Source organism: Nelumbo lutea, chromosome 6, assembly GCF_056320005.1.
Source record: "Nelumbo lutea isolate HS-2025 chromosome 6, American lotus-T2T, whole genome shotgun sequence".
In the NCBI taxonomy this organism is placed as follows: Eukaryota; Viridiplantae; Streptophyta; class Magnoliopsida; order Proteales; family Nelumbonaceae; genus Nelumbo; species Nelumbo lutea.
In genome coordinates this window covers 35133428-35152426 of record NC_142689.1, presented here as the reverse complement: position 1 = coordinate 35152426, position 18999 = coordinate 35133428, and the positions used below count along the sequence as shown (strand labels likewise).

General features: G+C 39.9%; 1 protein-coding gene across 2 annotated transcripts in view; it reads right to left on the bottom strand.

Moving 5' to 3' along the window:
* LOC148848505 (AP-2 complex subunit mu-like) overlaps window positions 1-18999 on the bottom strand; it is an 80330-nt gene that overhangs the window by 49818 nt on the left and 11513 nt on the right. For both annotated transcript variants that reach the window (XM_088949694.1, XM_088949695.1), the window contains exons 2-3: window positions 16517-16694; window positions 8373-8463 (exon numbers count right to left, since the gene is read on the bottom strand). In XM_088949694.1, coding sequence (XP_088805820.1) covers window positions 8373-8463; window positions 16517-16694 — 269 coding nt within the window. The remainder of the gene's footprint in view (window positions 1-8372; window positions 8464-16516; window positions 16695-18999) is intronic.

Here is an 18999-nt window from a genome sequence, read left to right as displayed (position 1 = left end):
GCAAATGGGCATGGTTTAGTGGTGATTGGTGTACCTCTTGTTCTTAAAGTCTAATGGCTAGGGTTCGAATCTTGCTATTGCTAATTTGTAATTTTATACTAACAAAACGAATTTAATGAGAAAGAGGGTTATTAATTAACAAAATTAATGAGAAGAGAATTCCAATTAGGTGCTAAAATTGAAACTCAAATTTAAAATTATGCATTAATTACAGGAGTAATTAACTAATTAATGAGAGAGTAATTCATTTAAATATAGGAGTAAATATAAAACTAATGAGAGATAATTTGGCCTTAAATATAATTTAATGAAATTAATGAGAGAGAAGGAGACTTGTATCAGGTTGTATCGGATTGTTCGGAAACCGTATCGGCCGATACAGACCCGAAACAGTCCAATACAAACCGGTACATACGAAAAGGAACGCTATAGATAATTTCTATGCATTTCGTGTATCGGACTTGTATCAGAACGATACGTATCGGCCAATACGGTCCGTTACTTTGCGAAATTTTGAACCTTGGTGCAGTCAAAAAAGAGCTAACGGAATGTGATGAATAATCTTGAGGGAGAGAATGTTGCTTTAGCAACTAAAAGGAGTGTTGCTATGGGTGGTGGAAACTCCTTCAAGAAGAGTGACTTCCAGAAGAAAGTTGATGACAAAGATAAGTTATGGTGTAATCTCCATATCTCTTTTAATAAAAGTGATGTTATTGATCAAGAAAAAAAGATAAGTTATGGTGTACACACTGTCAGAAATCTAGGCATACTCGGGAGACATGTTGGGAGCTTCACGGGAAGCCAAAGTGGGCTCAAAAAATGAGTAAAAAGCCGAATCAGAATAAGAAGCTAGGACAACAAGGTCAGAGAAAGTTTAATGTAGCAAATTTAACCTCTCAAGAGCCTCAATCATCTATCACCACTATGAGCCCTTCCGGGACTGATCCGAGGGATAATATCATTAATTCTTTCCGTGACCATTTAGAGTTGTATGGAAGGGCAATCCGCTAGATGGATTCTGCTTCTCCACCCTCGACTTCCTTTGCATCTACATCATGTAACGGTAATTCTGCCACAGCTTTCCATGTCTCCTCTCATCCCTTAGACTCCCCTTGGATAATAGATTATGAAGCCTAGAACCATATGATGGGTAAGTTCACTTGTTTTCAATCTTATCATCTATTATCTAGTTGAGACAAGGTGAGACTTGTTGATGGCTCTTTCTCCACCATAGCTGGTCAAGGAACTATCTCCCTTCCTCTTGGACTCACCCTCTCTGATGTTCTACATGTTCCTAAACTACCCATAAGTTTGTTCTCTGTTAGTAGTATAACAAATTTGTTGAATTGCTCAGTAACCCTTTTTTCATCCTCTTGTATGATACAGGATTTGGCCTCAGGAAAGACGATTGGTAAAGGTCATACGGTAGATGGTCTTTACATGCAGGAGAACAAAAGTTGTCTTGCGGCTATTGAGTCTAAGAGTCTGTCTAATAAGAGTTAAGTCCTTTTATGGCACAGTCGCTTGGGTCATTTATCCTTTGAGTCATTGAAAGCTTTGTTACCATATTTATTGAAATCAGTGTCGGTGTCGGATTTCACATGTCAAACTTGTCAGTTGAGAAAACATTATAGAAATCACTTTACTTCAAGAAATAAAAATCTGACTTTCCTTTCCATATTGTGTATTCTGATGTCTGGGGCCCTATTACTTTAACAACCGAGTCTAGCTATAGATATTTCATTACACTTATTGATGACTACTCCCGATATACATGGGTGTACCCTATGCAGTCCAGAGATGAAGTACCAAAAATCATTAAAGATTTCCAATGCTTGATATTCACTCAGTTTCAAACGGAAATCCAAATTTTCCAATCAGACAATGCCAAAGAATATTTCCATAGTGATCTCACGAAGTTCTTTGCTTCGTGCGGATTCATACACCGTAGCTCTTGCGCTAGAACCCCCTAGCAAAATGGTGTTGCTAAAAGAAGAATCGTCATCTCCTTGAAATTGCTCATGGGTTACTTATACACATGAATGTTCCTAAACGTTTCTGGTTGGATGTTGTGTTGTGTGTTGCCTATCTCATCAACCGTATGACATCTCGCTTGTTAGGGTACAAGGCCCCCCATCAGCTTCTTTTTCCCAAGGCTCCCCTCTTCTCTATTCCTATCTGTGTGTTAGGTTGTCGTTGTTTTGTCCAGGACATTTCTCCTACTCGTGGAAAACTTGATCCTTGTACTATTCCTTGTGTCTTCTTGGGTTATCCTTCTTCCCAAAAGGGCTATCGATGTTTTGACCCCGTTTCCAAGAAGTACTATGTCTCTATGGATGTGTCTTTCTTTGAAAGTGATCCTTTTTTCTCGGTTTCTCCTCAGGAGGAGAGTAAGGTGGAGGAGAAATCAATTCAGGTTCAGGTTCTTCCTCCTTTTCCTGACCCTCCTCCATTCCGTGTTTTTCACTGTCGCAAAGGCTAGCTAAATTCAAGAGCTGTGGAGCAACTTGAAATCATACTGCCAACATCATCAAACTCACCGGGGACAGATCATATCCAACTAGGTATTATCATTCCTATTGATACTCCTGATCCTCTTGCCATAGATATTTCATCTGGTAATGACCTTGACATTCCTATTGCAAAAAGGAAGGGATTAGGTCTTGTACCACGAAGTATCCTATTACCCATTTTTGTTACCTAAGAGAACATCTCACCCTCCTTTCGTGCTTCCATTTCTACCATTGATAGTGTCCCTATCCCAAAAAATGTGGCAAAAGCTCTCTTAGTACCTGAATGGACAAATGCAATGAAAGAGATAAATGCCCTACATAAAAATGGTACGTGGGAATTAGTGGATCTTCCTAAAGGTAAGGAACCGGTAGGATGCAAGTGGGTGTTCACAATGAAGCACAAGGCTGATGGCAAGATAGAAAGGTACAAGGCTAGGTTAGTGGCGAAAAGGTTTAACCAGGTATATGGTGTAGATTATGCGAAGACTTTTACCACAGTAGCCAAGATGAACTCCATTAGTCCTTTTTCTCCCATGCGGCAAATCTTGATTGGGATCTTCATCAGCTAGACATTAAAAACGCCTTCTTGAATAGAGACCTTGATGAGAAGGTGTACATGGTCCAACCTCCTGGTTTTAGTGCCCTAGGCAAAGAGCAGAAAGTGTGCAGACTAAAGAAGTCTTTGTATGGTCTAAAACAATCACCAAGAGTCTGATTCAACAAATTTCATCTGGCTATACAGCAGATTGGCTACAAACAATGTTAGACTAACCATACTCTATTTGTGAAAAGAGGGGAAGGAAAGATTGCAGCCTTGATAGTGTATGTTGATGACATAGTGATCACAGGTGACTGGAAGGCTGAAATTCAGAGACTAAAGATTTCTTAGCCACTCAATTTGAGGTGAAGGATCTAGATCCCCTACGATATTTCCTTGGAATTGAAATGGCCCGTTCTCAAAAGGGGATCTTCATTTCTCGGAGGAAATACATCCTAGATCTGTTACAGGATACAGGAAAACTAGGGGTTAAGCCAGCCGACTCTCCCATTGATCCAAATCACAAATTGGGTGACTATTGTGGTGAAGTTGTCAAAGATGTAAAACAATTCTAGAGACTTGTGGAAAGGCTCATGTTCTTAGTAAGTTCATGCATGCTCCTAAGACCACACACTTAGAGGCAGCAGAAAGAATACTTAGATACCTAACGAGGTTTCCTAGAGTTGGTTTATTATACCAAAAGAATGGTCATTTGAAGATTAAAGTATATAAAGATGCTGATTGGATTGGATCAGTTGATGACAGAAAGTCTACTAGTGGGTATTGTTCCTTTGTGGGAAGAAACCTAGTCACATGGAGAAGCAAGAAACAAAATGTGGTGGCTAGGTCTAGTGCTGAAGCTGAATATAGAGCAATGTCCCATGGGGTGGCTGAAGGCATGTGGATAAAGAATCCGTTGACCGAACTAGGTTTTCCTGTTGATGGTCCTATGCCCTTGTATTGTGATAACAAGGCTGCCATCAATATTGCAGCCAACCCAGTTCTTCATGAAAGAACTAAGCATATAGAGGTTGGCAAACACTTCATTAGAGAGAAAATTGTTAATGGGGAAGTGTGCACCCCATATGTGAGTTCCAAAGAGCAACTGACAAATATATTTACAAAAGGCTTACATCACTTGCGGCACCCAGAAGGCCCTGGGTTCCTTATACAAGTACCATCAAAATTCAGTTTTATGAACCCAAAAGGAGGAGGGGACCACAACGAACTACAGGTCCTCTTACAGAGGGCAAAGGAGGCCATCTCCCTCCAATTTCTCACCACATTAGCCACAGAATAATCTGATAACAATTCCATAGTTTTCAAACCATATCATAAGCCTTCTCCAAATCCAATTTACAAATCAAACCCTTCCCTCCTAATCTCTTAACCTCATCTACACACTCATTGGCAATTAAAATCTAATCAATAATTTGTCTCTCCATAACAAAGGCCCCCGAGACAAAGAGATCAAGGTAAAAATAACCCTTATTCTCCGAGAAAGTACCTTAGCAATGATTTTGTACAAACTATTAATCGAGCTGATTGGTCTATAGTCATTTGGGTGAACAACATCAGGTTTTTTAGGAATCAAGGCAATAAAAGTGGAATTCAGCCCCAGATTGATTACACCTCTCCCAAAACATTCATTAAAAACTTTCTATAAATCATTTTTTAATATCTCCCAATAATCTTGGTAGAAAACCATCGTAAAACCATCCAGACCAGGGGCTTTGGATTTATCCATAGAAAACATAGCATCTTTTATCTCCTCAATCGCAAAATTCTTTTCCAACCAATCCTTAGAATCTTCAGCTAGTTTGGGCCAATCTAAACCATCAATCCATACTCTTCCATCTAGGAGTCTCCTAAAAATGGACTTAAAATGATCCACAAAGGCTTAGGCAATCTCATCATGATTAATCAGGGTAACACCTCCACCACCAACTTGGAGGCAATTTTTTTCTCCTCCTTCCATTAGCTAGAGCATGGAAAATTTTGGTATTTCTATCTCCCTCCTTAAGCCAATTATTCCTTGATTTTTCTATCCATCCTATTTCTTCTTTCAACAAAAGATCACCCAGTTGTTTCCTTAAAGACCACCTTTCTTCTTTGTCTCTTTCCTTAAACAACCCTGAATTTTCTTTTGCACCTAGATCCTCAATCCTTCTAATTAGATCTTGCTTCCTCCCCTCAAGTCTCCCAAACTGATGGATATTCCACTCCTTAATTTTGGATTTGAGCTCCTTCAGCTCCCAATGAAATTTCATACCTTCCCATTCGGCTCTTGGATTGATTTCTCTCCCTCCATTCCTTTACCTTTTCAATAAATCCACTTGCACAATGCCACATTCTCAAACCCAAATGGTCGATGTGTTGAGTAAAGACCTTGTTTCATCAAGATGCACAAAACATAGGTAAAGACCAATAAAGCCTTCAGCCAACTGCTGGAAAAAAACCGAGACTTTATTGTCAAAAAAAGCACCAAGGAGTTGTTAAAATTGTTTCAAGCACTCAGTAACACTAAAAAGATTATCACTAAGCAAAAACAATAAGCATGAGAAGCAAGATCGAAGATATTGACCAACAATTCAATGAACAAAATAGCTGATCAATGTAAGTTGCCAAAATAATTTGCTTTAACTTAGACAAACTAATGCTTATACAAAAGTAATTAGTATATCTTAAATCATTAATAATTTCCAAATTCACTAATGGTCCAAACTAGTTTTAGGGAAGTCATAATAGGTCAAATATGCAAGCCAGTCCCACTCTATAATAGGAAAAAAAAAGTGAATGCTTGTGAAACTGCAAACATATGAAAATGGTATAACATCCACCAGGAACATGGGGCACTTTTCATATCAAATTAAAATTTAGGACTCTATTTGTTAAAAAAACATGCTCTAGATACATAGAAATTTTCATGTACATACAAAGATTTTAATAACATATAAATAATTACATTTTTTATTGATAATAAAATATATTCAATCATCATCATCTACGCCTTGCCCCAACCATATTAGGCTAGATACATGAAACCTGTTTCGCCATTTTGTTCATGGATGCCTAGAGAATGGTTGGGATGTTGGTGTATCCCGACAGGCTAGTTTCACTACTCCTTGGAAAGCAATTCACAGTATCCTTCCCCAAATTCTTAACTTTGTCAGGTATGATACTTGTTTTGGGAAGATGTTTGTGTGGGTTCTTCAGCCCTCAAAGACCACTTCCCATCACTCTATTCCATTTCCTTGTTTAAGCATAGAGGTTGTTTCCCATTTTCTCCCTCCCCTATTCCCCGTTGCCCTTGAATTGGAATTTTGGTTTCCATAGGGGTTTATGGGATGCTGAACTTGGTATTGTTACAGAACTTCTTTGTGTCCTAGAGAGTGCCTGCTTAGATCCCCTATAATCAAACAAGAGAATTTGGTCTCCAGGTTTCTTTACTTGTGCCTCCTTTAAGGCCCTTTGTACTCCCACCACTCAATTTGTTTTTCTAGTTAAGGAGTTTTGGACTATGCCTGTTCCCCCTAAAATCAATTTGTTCTGTTGGGAAGTGTTTCTTGGGTAGATCAATACTTTGAATTATTCGCAAAAGAAAAAACTTTTTTTTACGCTTGTCCCCTAATTGGTGTATCCTTTGCAAAGCAAATGGTGAGGATTGCTTCCAGTTACTAATTTCCTACACCTTTGCTACAGCTATTTGGTTTCGGTTTTTGCCTTGTTTGGATGTAGGTGGAACCAACCTGCGAATATAAGTCAACTCTTTGACTCATCGGCTTTTGTGTGGCCCAACAAAAGAGGAAGAATTATGTGGAAATGTACTAGAGCTACAACAGTTTGGACAATTTGGGAAGTAAGGAACACAAGGATTTTCCAAGAAAAGGAACAAAGTCTTGTATTGATCAAGGAGTTAACAAGGGCAATTCACTTGCTGAAAACTCTAGAGAAACTGGTTAGCAGTGGCAAATAGCTCCTCCAGGAAGGAAAAGGTCACTGCTCCTTGGACCCCATCACCTGGTGGTTGGGTAAAGTTGAATTTTGATGGAAGCAGTCAAGGTAACCCTATCGTTTGAGATAAGGACAGCAACATCTTAGCTTTAAACTCTGGTCCAGTGGGAGTAGGAGATTCAGTCAGGGCTGAACTATTGGCGGCTTTACAGGGTATTAAGATAGCAAACCAATTAGGAGCTGAGCATCTTCTAATCGATGGAGATTCTAAGATTGTTGCGGACAAGTTAACAAGTAGGGATCAGCCATTTGGTGCTACAAGGATTTCATGAAAAAGGCAAGCTGGTTAACAAATAACATGTCTATTAGCCCGCATTGGGTGAGCAGGTCAGCAAATGCTTTGGCTGATCATCTTGCTAAACAAGGGGTATTGGGGAAACATCCATACTGGGCAACTTTGTAATGGTTTTTAGGTAGATTTTACACCATAATCTCAATGGAGGTTGCACCTCGTGCCTCTCCTTGGGGTGCTTATAACATTTCTGATATATCATTAATAAATCTTTTTTCAATTATCAAAACAAATTGCAAAACCATGATCCCTTAAATCATCTCTTACTACTTCAACACACGTCCTTTTTGATATTCCCCTAACCCCTACAACTTGCAACAGATTGCATCCTCTTATGGGTGCTGTAGATGGTCTTCTATGCATGTAAACAAAGCATCTCAGTCTACTTTCTCCCATTTTATCACCTATTGGAGCTACTCCTGGGTTCCTTCAAATGACTTCATTTCCGACCCTATCTTTTCTAGTTTTTCCACTCATCCATCTCAGCATACGCACTTCTGTCACACCCATTTTTGGGACATGTTATTTCTTGACTATCCAACATTTGCTCCATACAACACCAATGACCTCACAACTGTTTTATAGAACTTTCCTTTACAACCTAAGTGGTATTCACATATCACATTAGTCTGGATGTACCCCGCCTTTTGCTTGTCCTGCTCTAATTCTATGGGTGACATGCCTCCTCAATCTCTCCCTCGTTATGAATTATCAAATCAAGGTAACAGAAGAGGTCACCGAGTTCTCTTGTTCTCCAATCTTAACTGTGCCCTGATTTGCACTGATATTATTATTAAATTTACATAGCATATGTTCTGTTATAGTCTTACTTATTTTAAAAGCTCTGGTTTCTAAGAAATTTGCCCTAAACTTAATTTTGCATTTAATCCTTCATTAGTTAAATCAATCAAATGTCATCATCTAATATAACAATCAACATAAATGAAAACTTTTGGGTATGATCAACTAAAAGCATCCCATAATCAATATAGAGTAGATATGTCAAAATGTATACCATCCAAAAGTTCATAGATCAGAACAAAGTTATTGCGAATTGCATCTTCATCAAAAGCTCCCCCAAAATAAGATTTGAACAATGCAACAGCCTGCAAATAGAGAGAAAGAAAGGGTTTTAGCATCAGAAATTACGGAATATAAATGATTTTACTACTAGGAAAGTGGATTTAAAAATTAGCTGTTAACCATGGCCTTTGAAATTGATCTCATAGCTATAGCAGTTGTTAGCCAATGCAATACAAAAGATTATGAGGATGACAAAAGCCACAGAGCATTAACTCATAGTCATATGCATTCATATTAACAGATAGACAGTGGCACATTCTCAACCCAGCACAACTTCAACATTCTGGTACCATTCCATACACATCTTGTCAGACATGACATGGATGAGTACAACCAAAATCCCAAACCAAGAACAGCAAAGAAATTATCCCACATGATTGATTAGAAAAAAAGAACTTATCTAACATGATGTTGGCCTGAACTCCAGAGATAAGTATCTCAAGAGCATCTTAAATTACCTATGGATTAAATGAATGTTTTTTTATCAATAATAGAATTTCATTTAATAAATAATAAGAGGTTTACAGAAGACAGGTCAGAGAAGAGGTAACCTTTCTTAACTCTCCTCACCAAAAAGACAAAATACAGATTATAATTGTGCCCAAAACATTTGATTCTTCCCCACCCCTTTGTTTTTTCTAGAACATCAGCAAAAGCATTTGCAGTTCTTTTAACCCAACAAACCTTCACCTCCGTATCCTGAGTTAGCCACTTGAATTTCTTCTTGTCACTACTGAATATCCAGAAACCATTCTCCTTTTGCATCCAATTCACTACCAGCTTTGAATCACCTTCTATAATCAGCTTTTTCAATTCATATCCTTTGCCTTTTGCACTCCCTGCATCACAGCCAGAATCTCAGCTCGTAATGAGTCTCCTACACCAATTGGTCCTGAAAATAGTCCAGTAACTTTGCTTTCCTTATTTCCAAACACCCCACCCAATACTGGAAGGGCCTGGGTTCCCTGCACTACTTCCATCAAAATTTAATTTAATGAAATCATTAACTGGTGGAGACCATAAAGGTCTCATACCAACCATATGCGATTCGGAAAATAGCTCCAGAGTTTTCAACCAATGAACCACCCTAATCAGAATGGTCTCAATTATTGCCTCTTTGCTTCTTTCCTTATCTGAAATAGTCCAATACACCGCAGCCCTTGTACATCTCCACAACACCCTTCCTCTTTTCTTAGGCCATCTAAAGAAAGTAGGAGTAAACAGGCTTTGCACGTTATGTTATGGAATCCACCTACACCCAAACAATGAGAAAAACCATCCCCAAACAGTTTAAACAAATGGGCAGGAGATCACTAAGTGAAAGCAAGTTTTTTTTTTTTGATGAGTAGGTGAAAGCAAGTTTATCCAATTAGACTTACAGAGAGTGCACCAATTTGGAGATAAGCACCACTTAGGTCTTTTTAATTGGAGTATATTGCAAGTATTAACTCTTTCCTGGAAGACCTCCAACAAAAGCCTCCAATCCTTGAAGGAATAGGTTTACACCAAACCTCCTTAATAGGAAAAGGGCCTCCATGGTTTAGGAAATTGACTAATCCTATCCTTACTGTTTACATATTGTCTTACAGTACCCCAAGTAAATCTGGTACTCTATCCTCTTTACTGCAATGGACACCTGATGCTGAGGTAACTTCTGTTTTATGATTGGCGGTAACAGTTATTGCTCCAATGGTTCAATTGCCAAAAATGTTCAGCCCTGTGGGTAAATTGGTAAGTTCGTCTCTACCAAGATAAATCTGGTACCATGGACGTAGATTTTCACCGATTAGGAATTGGTGGAGATTTCTCAAGGTGGAAATGAAGGAATTTCCGATGGAGGAGCTGTTTCAGAATAAAGAGCTCGTAGTTAGAATTCGAGAAGGCAACGAAGGTACAGTTAAATTAGTAAGGGAGGCGGCATTTTGGTTCCAAAGCTTTCTGAATGGTGCGGTGAATGTAAGTTGGAGATTGGACTGGAAAGACACGTTCAGATATAGGGACAAAGAATACTATGCAATAAGGAGGAGGAATGCAAAAGGTTGGTTAGTGTCGCTTGAAGAAAGATTCAAGAATGGAAAAAAGCAAATGATCATTATACCAGAAGGTAAGGATCTGGAAAGGTGGACAAGAATTGCTAATGAACTTCATGCTGTGGTTAGAGTAAGAAGAGAACAACTTAGCAAAAGGAAAGAAAACAGTGGATGATTTCAGAAAGGACCTAAGGAAATAAGAAAGAATTTTGAGAACTTACAACTCGAAGACAAGTCCAAATGCAGGGTTTCTGCGATGATTGTGGTGTCTAAAGAGGAACCGAAAATCAGGTCAAATGGAGAGGAGAGAGAACGGGAGCAAAGGCTTGTGGTTATTGCAAAAATTAAAGTTTTGGACTGGACAAGAATCTTAGAAGACGTAACAGAGAAGTTGGGAGTCAAGGGTACAACAGCCCTCATACCGTTTAATGAGATGAAGGCCATTTTGGATGCAGGGAAGAGGATGGTGGGTTGTGAGATCATCGAGACGTAAGATGGAAAGGTGACAATTGAAAAATGGTTCCCGTCATGCAACTCTCCGGAGATATCTGATGGTTGCTTCCACCTGAATCTGGTGGGCTGCCTTTCAATCTCTGGACGAGATCCATTATTGAGCAGATTGCAACGGCAATGGGAGGTACTCTGCTTGCGTTAAACAGTAGTGATCTGAGACCTTTACGCATGAGGGTTGCTGGAGTCAAGACAGAGGCGATTCCGAGGTCTTTCATGCTGCATGTCAGAGGCCTCTGGAGCAGGGTGTGGATGGCTTCGGAAGTGGAATCGTTGCTCTGGTTTGGGAAGACAAAGGTTGAAGATGATGACGTGGTTGGTGGGGTTACAAGTGCCGAGGCATGTGCATCTAAATACGCACAGGTGGGTGTAGACGTGGGGGCTAGGAAGGAAGCTGGGAAGACACTGGGGGAGATGCTTTGAATTCCAGAGTCGAATGCACGAGGAGAAATGGATGATATTTATGAAAATGGAGGCTCGCATGGGGAAGTAGAATTGGCAGGGGCTGAGTCGGCGAGTGAGTGGGGTCCACCTTTTAAAGAGAAAAGGTCTGAAATTAGTTTAAGTGAACCAGCTGGTCTGCCAGCGGTTCAAGAGTTCAGACCAAAAGGGGCTATTAAATCATGTGAAAGCTCTATTAGTCACATGTTGCTTGGGCCTTTGATAAGCCCGAGTAACTGGGCCAACTCAAACACTGTTTCCATACGTATCATGCCATCCTCAGACGGGATAGAAGGCAGAGGAGAGGTAGCAGGAGATCTCAGAGGAGGGGGAGAGGAAGCTAAGAACGAGGAGAGATACCAAGGTAGGATCGCCGGTGGATCAAAGTTTACGGGTGAAGGAGTGTATTTACAAGGACTTGAGGGTAACGGTAAGCTGGATGGTGCATTCCTTCCATCAACTTTAGCAGATAAGGAGTATGGCCTGGAGATTTCGCCTCGAGCAAAAGGAAAGTTGTCTAATACTCAAATGTCAACAACAACTTGCAAAATGACAAGAAGGGTTTTTGATCCAGGAATAGAAAAGAAGACATCAAAAAGTTTCCGAGGACTAAAAAACCAAATCTGAAAAGAAAAGGAACGGTAAGGAGGAACAATTCGACTGATATTAGAAAAGGAGAGGAAGAGAGTAGGGTATGGGTGATTTCCAGGTTTGACAAACATGGCAAGAAGAGTCTCATTGGTGTTACAGAAGAGACTCACAACACTAGTACATCTTCTATTGTGATTGGCAATGCTGGTTGTATTTATCAAGTGAGTAGGGGATCCGATGGGATTGATGTTCACTCAGAGCCGGGGGATATGAACTTGAAGCCTGCTGAGGATAGATGTGATTTGGGTCTTCCAACCTCAATGAGTTCGAAAGATCTAGACTCTGCTGAATTTGAGAAGATGGAAGAGAGGGAGATGGCAATTCCGGAAAGGGAGGTTAACGTTGGTGCTGAGCCAGAAGACGAAGACAATAATGGAGGTTAAGTCGGAGGAAAGAATGGCATAGGTGATGGTGAGTCCTCTGATGGACAGGCTGAAAATCAGGTCGAAGATGGCTTGATTTTTGAGGAGGTTGAGATTGGAAGACTAGGTGTTGATTTGGGTCAAGGGAGCAAAACAGAAGAGAAGGAGGAGCAGTCTAGTGGGTTTAACAGCAAGAAATTACAAGATGTGAGAATTCACAACATAGTGCATGTGACAAAGATCTTTTCAAGACTTAAACTCAACATGGCAGGGGCAGGAGCTACAAAAAAATATAAATGGGTGTAACGGGACAAGTGGTAATGAGTGCATGGAGGTAACAGTGCTAGCTAAGCCACTGGACTCCCTTTCATGTAAGGAACAACAGGAAAACAAGGTGAATGATATCGACCCTGAATCTGGTTCAATACGGTTGAGGCAGGAAAATGATGTTATTGACGAAGTTTCAGGTAAGGTAGACATACAAAAATTGGTGGATAGAGAGGTCACGATTGGGAAAAGCTTGGGTCTGATGTTCTGGGGTGGTGAGGAATTTGCTAGGAGGGCCTTCGAAGAATTTAAAAGAAAAAAAAAAACGAGGAAGAGAAAATGAAGAACAAAGCTCAGCTGGAAAGGAACAAGGAATGGGGTGAGGAATTCTCAAATCAAGAGGATGAGTTCACAGACGAAGACTGATGTGGGCATCTGGAAGGGTTCTTGTGCTTGATTTGATTGGGGGGCGGCTTCTAGATTTTTTTTTTTTTGGGGGGGGGGGGGGGGGAGGCGGCGGGTCTTTGTATTGGGTCTATCTCATGATCTTTATCAGAGTTGTTTGGGTAATCTTGTGTTCAAGGTGTGGTTTTGTAGGATCTTTTTTGGGTTTTCTGCTGGTGCTACTTGCTTACTTATCACCTCCGGCCGAACTTTATATTTTCTTGATGAAGTTTTATTTGATTCTTCAAAAAAACGGCAACCCAAACTATTAGAAGGTTGGCTCAAAGCCTTGAAGAACAAGGCACGAGAGAAGACACCAGAGGATGATAGAATCTAGATACAACTATCAGAGCAAGAAGGACCCACAAAAACCCCCTTCAAGGACCAGAAGCAATTCCAAGACAATTAAATCAATGTTTTAAGACTCAGACCAGACTGGATAGTCAGATAGTTAAACCTGGGAACCGGAAAGGAATCTAGTTTTTTATCCCCCGGTTTTCATATTTTTGAAAAACCAGAAGAACCGGTCAAAACCTGATGGAACCAAGGTTCTAAATATTGATACTCCCGATACGCCGGTAGGGGCGTATAGGGCAGTATTGGTCCTTTTTTTACTTTTTTTACCTTTTTTTTCAAAACCAGTTCAGGGGGGCCGGTTTAAGGCTCCTCCACCCCCTGAACCGGTCTGAACCCCGATACACCCTCTGTAGGGGGTGCTCCCGATACGATATGTATCGGCCAGTACGGGCCGATACATGTCAATACTTTGAACCTTGGGTGGAACTGTTGAAAACCGCCAGGTTTCAACAATCCAACCGGATTCAATGACCCACGTGGGTCACTAAATGCACATTTTTTAAACGCAAATAAAAATACTTGAACCTAAGACCTCATAATTGTATATGTTGACATCAAATCATCAAGCCATCATTCATTGAAGACTTTCCGGTTTTGTGTCCAGTCTGAGTCTTAAAACACTGAATTAAATAGCATTCTACAAATTTTCCATTGTGTCTTGATTAGAGGGATGAGATCATTTGGAAGGAAGAGCCTAAATATCTTTACAGTACAATCTTCTATGTTGGACCAGGATGAGCAGCTTTACAACTTGTAGACATGGATAAAGATAAGATAGACATGAAGCTTTCATGTGGCTAACAAAGATGCCCAGACATGGATGCAGATAAGACAGACATGAAGCTTCCATCCGGCTAACAAAGATACCCAGACATGGATGCAGATGTAGACATATGGGAAACAGGGATATCATTCCATTTCTCAAGAATCAAAATCCAACACTGCATACAGGTTTTGGCATCATATTAAATATGATGATACATTGCTTTTATATTGAGTTTTTAAACTAAGTATCATTTTTTAGAGGCAACTTCCAAATTTATTGAATGCGTAACAAAATAATGTTACATTATGGTTGTGCTGCACCCTGACTGATTCAAACCTGGCTAAATGTGTTTGTGTAATAACAGTAAAAGTGCATAACTTTATTAATTATAATATGAAAAAATTCATCCCCAACCAGGGACAAGGAAAGTAAAAGAAACAGCCTACTGCAGATACCCATTATATACTTAATTTCATCTTTCTTACAAGTCCATACCAAGCCTGGAGCCCCCAAACCAAATCTGGTTTTGTAACTGCTTCCCTAGCCAGATAATCAGCTAGGCTATTAGCAGAACTAGGATTCCAATTAAGCGGTTCATATTAGCTGCCAATGCCTTTGCTTCTCGAATCAGATGTCAGTGTCCAAGGTCCAAATTCTGTTGACCTGAACCAGGAAATTACAACATAACAGCCTCCTTCCTACTCTAGAAATGTCCATGCAATATCTACATTTGTGTCAGGTGCATGTATGCTTATCATGTATGGGCATCGGATTATCATAGGTGGCCAGTATCCCAGATAAAACCCTCAGTGAATGAATCTATGGACATGGATTACTAATTCCTTAACTGCCCCATTACTCCTAAATTATAATCATTCTTCAGTTTTTCATTTGGCATGAATTGGTTTGCCACCCTTCCTAAATGTATTCTGTTCACTTCCAACCTGTTTGTCCTATTGGCTCTCAGGGGGCAAAACTATAGGTCATTGATCCTTTTGTGATCTGTTGGTGGTTGGTTTGGAAAGAGAAACTTAGGCTCCATTTGGTTTGTGGGATGGGGATGAGAAAAAGGGAATATTCCTTTTTCTCTTATTTGTTTTTGAAGGAAAAAACAGAGGGATGGGATGAGAAAAAAGTGGGATGCGGGATTGCACCAAAGCCATGCGACCCCGGTGGGAAAACTCGAGAAAACTCAAGAGCATCAACGAACCAGCAACGGTCCCTTCTCTCTCTCTCTCTCTCTCTCTCTCTCTCTCTCTCTCTCTCTTCCCCTTCATTTTCGTTTTTGCTCCCTTGTTACCATCGAACCAGACACTGTTCATTGCCTTCCCCATTCGAACAAAGGAGGCGGTGGTGGCAAGAGTACCAGTCCGAGGGGCAGAGGAACGGCGAAATTCCGTAAAACACAATCTCCCTCTCTTCGAACAGGGGTGGCAGAGGAACGGCGATCTCCTCTCCCAATCTATTCTCCGTCTCTCTGTCTCTCCCTCCATCTTCCTCTTCTCTCTTCTCCCTCACCTTCTTCTTCTTCCTATTCTTCCCATCTTCCTCCCCTTTTAATTTCTTTCTTTCTCTGATCACCGCTGCAACTCTCAGCAGCAGCAATCTGCTTTCTCAGCACTCCTATCCCGATCTGCTTTCTCAGCAGAGGTGGTCAGGCGAAGAACCAGGTCGTGGTGGTACTTTTCCTACTATTTTCCCATATATAAAACCAAACAATGGAAAGTTAAATTTTTACACCTTCCCATCCCATCTTTTCCCATCCCACCCAAATCTTCCCACTAACCAAACGGAGCCTTAGGATTTTTGAAAATATGGAAAGGCTTTCTTCTCTCACATTTATACAAATACCAGTAGTTTCTTAATAGATTGAGCTTTGGTACTGAAAGTGTTAACAAAAAAGAAGGGGTTTTGTTTTTTCGTTGGCTGGCCACTTGGGGACATAGAGTAACAAACTATAAAGCTTGTTGGGGTGATTGCCTGGCCCCTTTTTGTATAGATATAATATATTCTCACACATTTAAAAAATAGATTACTCATCAAGACAAAAAAAATATATGACTTAATGTGTCTCCAATATGCATCTTGAAATGGAATTTCTGATATGGATGGCTACAATAGTATTTGGCCTTACTCTAGATTTCCAATTCACATGCTTTAGGACTGCAAAATGCTCCCAAATTTTCATGGAAACTACAGGTGTCATTATAGAAATCACAAATGTAAGAATAGAAATATGAACAATTACCTCAACAACAAACTTGAATGCACAAGCCACATTGGCATTGCTGCTGACAACAATGGCAATATATACATTGCTGATTCTCATGTAAAAGAAAGAGCAACATCCAATTTGTCTAACAGGACAAGTACCAAGTTCTTTTGTTTGCATTATATGCATACGAAATGCATCCACCATGTTTCCACTGAAAGAAGCACTAAAGTTAGTAAAACATGTTTATGCAACTCCAGAAAAAGATAAAATGCACATAGAAATTCTAAATACAAAATGCAGCCACCAACAGAATCTAGGATATAAGATTGAACAGATGGATAAATAAAACAAAAGGTATTAAAAGTTGCATGTATGACAGAAATAAAACCAAATTTTTATCAGAAATAAATATGATAATCAAAGACATAACAACTTGACATATTGTAACACAACATCCGTAAGAAAAGTAGATGCTTTATCTTCAAGCAAGACAAGTCCAATTACCCCTATTCTTTCAACTTATACAAACATCACCATGCAACAGGCAAGATTCTATTTCAACTAAACAAAACCACCAAGTTTAAAGAAGTAAAATATTTCAAAAATCATATCAGTTCAATTGGCTAGAGAATCATCTTATTAACACAAAAGTTTGTAGCCTTGTACATTCAAGTCCTACATTGGTTAATCTATTAAAACTCTGAAAATTGCAACTACAACCAACAATATGGTAAATCACATGTACAAACTTCAGAGTCAAGGTTAAATCATCAAAACGTAACAAGCCTGGTGAGGCAAACCTGGTTTCAGGTGAGGTACATGCCACAAAAATGAGTCTTACCCATGAATCTAGGCATACCTCCCCTGAGGGGCACCTTTTAAAACACTGACCAAAGATGGAAACCCATCAAAAGATACCATATAATATATCGGGTTTACTATTTATCAATATACCAATAATCATAATAAAATCATAGATGTTGCCATGTCACTTGCCTATAATTTAAGATGTCTAGATCTCCCCCTGGAGTTGATAAGTTTAACACTATTTTGAATCACAACAGGATTCTTTGCAAGCAAAAACTCTGCACACGCTCTGCAAGCATGGCAATCCAACCGCACATTGGGAACATCTCTCATGAATTTAACATACATGTACAGGTGTGGCTGGATGCTATGTGCGCAGAGTTTTAGCATGCAGGAGATCTGGGCTCTTTTGAATCACCATGGTCAACCATCAACAGTGTACTCAAGTGTGATGTTGATGATGATGATGATACCAGAGGGCTTTTTGTGCATATTCAGTTGAAAGTCGCCTCTAGGAGAGTGATGTATTTCAAAGAAGATCTGGGAGCCAGTGGTGGAGAGAATAGAGAGGAAGCTGGCTTTGTGGAAAACAATATAGCTCTCAAAAGGAGGGAAATTCACTCTGATTAAAAAGTGTGTTGTCATTGCTACCAACATACCTGCTTTTTTTATTCTCAATTCCAGATGGAACAGCTAGAACAATTGAGAAGAGGATGAGAGGCTTCTTGTGGAAGGGATGGAAGGACGAGCCCAAAATTCACCTAGTTAAGTGGAGTAAGGTTTGCAGTCCAATAAAAGATGGCGGTCTAGGAGTGAGAAAGCTAAGAAAGTTTAATCTCGCTTGTTTGGACAAGTGGTTTTGGTGGTGGAATGAGCAGACTAACAGCTTGTGGAGAAAAGTTATTTTGGCAAAATATGGCTCTAGAAATTTCAGCTGGGATCTGGGTGAAACCAGCATCTCCTATGGGTGGGTGTCCAGTTTGGAAAGGCATAAAGAAATCAGCACCAGATTTTAAAAAGGGAACTAAGTTTGAAGTTGGAGATGGCTCAAGGGTGAAAATTCTGGAGGGACTTGTGGTGTGGTGACCAACCTTTGATGGAGAAATTTCCAGCATTGTTTAAGATATAGCTCAAAATAAAGATTGCTTGGTTGAAGAGGTTTTCTCTCATGACAGAACTGCAGGCGACTGGTGTCGCACTTTTCGAAGAAATCTGAATGACTGGGAAATAGCTCAATAGATGAAAATGATGCAAGCAGTCAGTTCCATCAGACCAGATATCTCTAGGCCAGATAGAAGAATTTGGTTGGGAGAAAGCTCAGGAGCCTTTTCTGTTAGTCCCTTTTATAATAACCTAAGAAGTGAGGGAGAGGAGAGATTCCCGGAGCAGAGATTTGGAAAACAGTCGTGCCACTCAAGGTAGCCCTTTTGTTATGGACAGCACTCTTGGAAAATGTCTAACAGCAGATTTGCTTGCAAGGAGAATGATGGTGGAGCCAAGTATATGTAGTATGTGGAGGGTGGCCTCAGAGGATGCAGAGCATTTATTCATCAACTGCAAGCTAGCAAGAATGGTTTGGGTGAAAGCTTTGGGGCTGTTTGAAGTTAGTTTCTGTTTCCCAAAGGATTTGAAATCTCTCTTGTGGTGCTGGCAGTTGAATGGTTTGTCCAAGAAAGGGAAAGTCTTTGGGAAGTAATTCCAGTTATAGA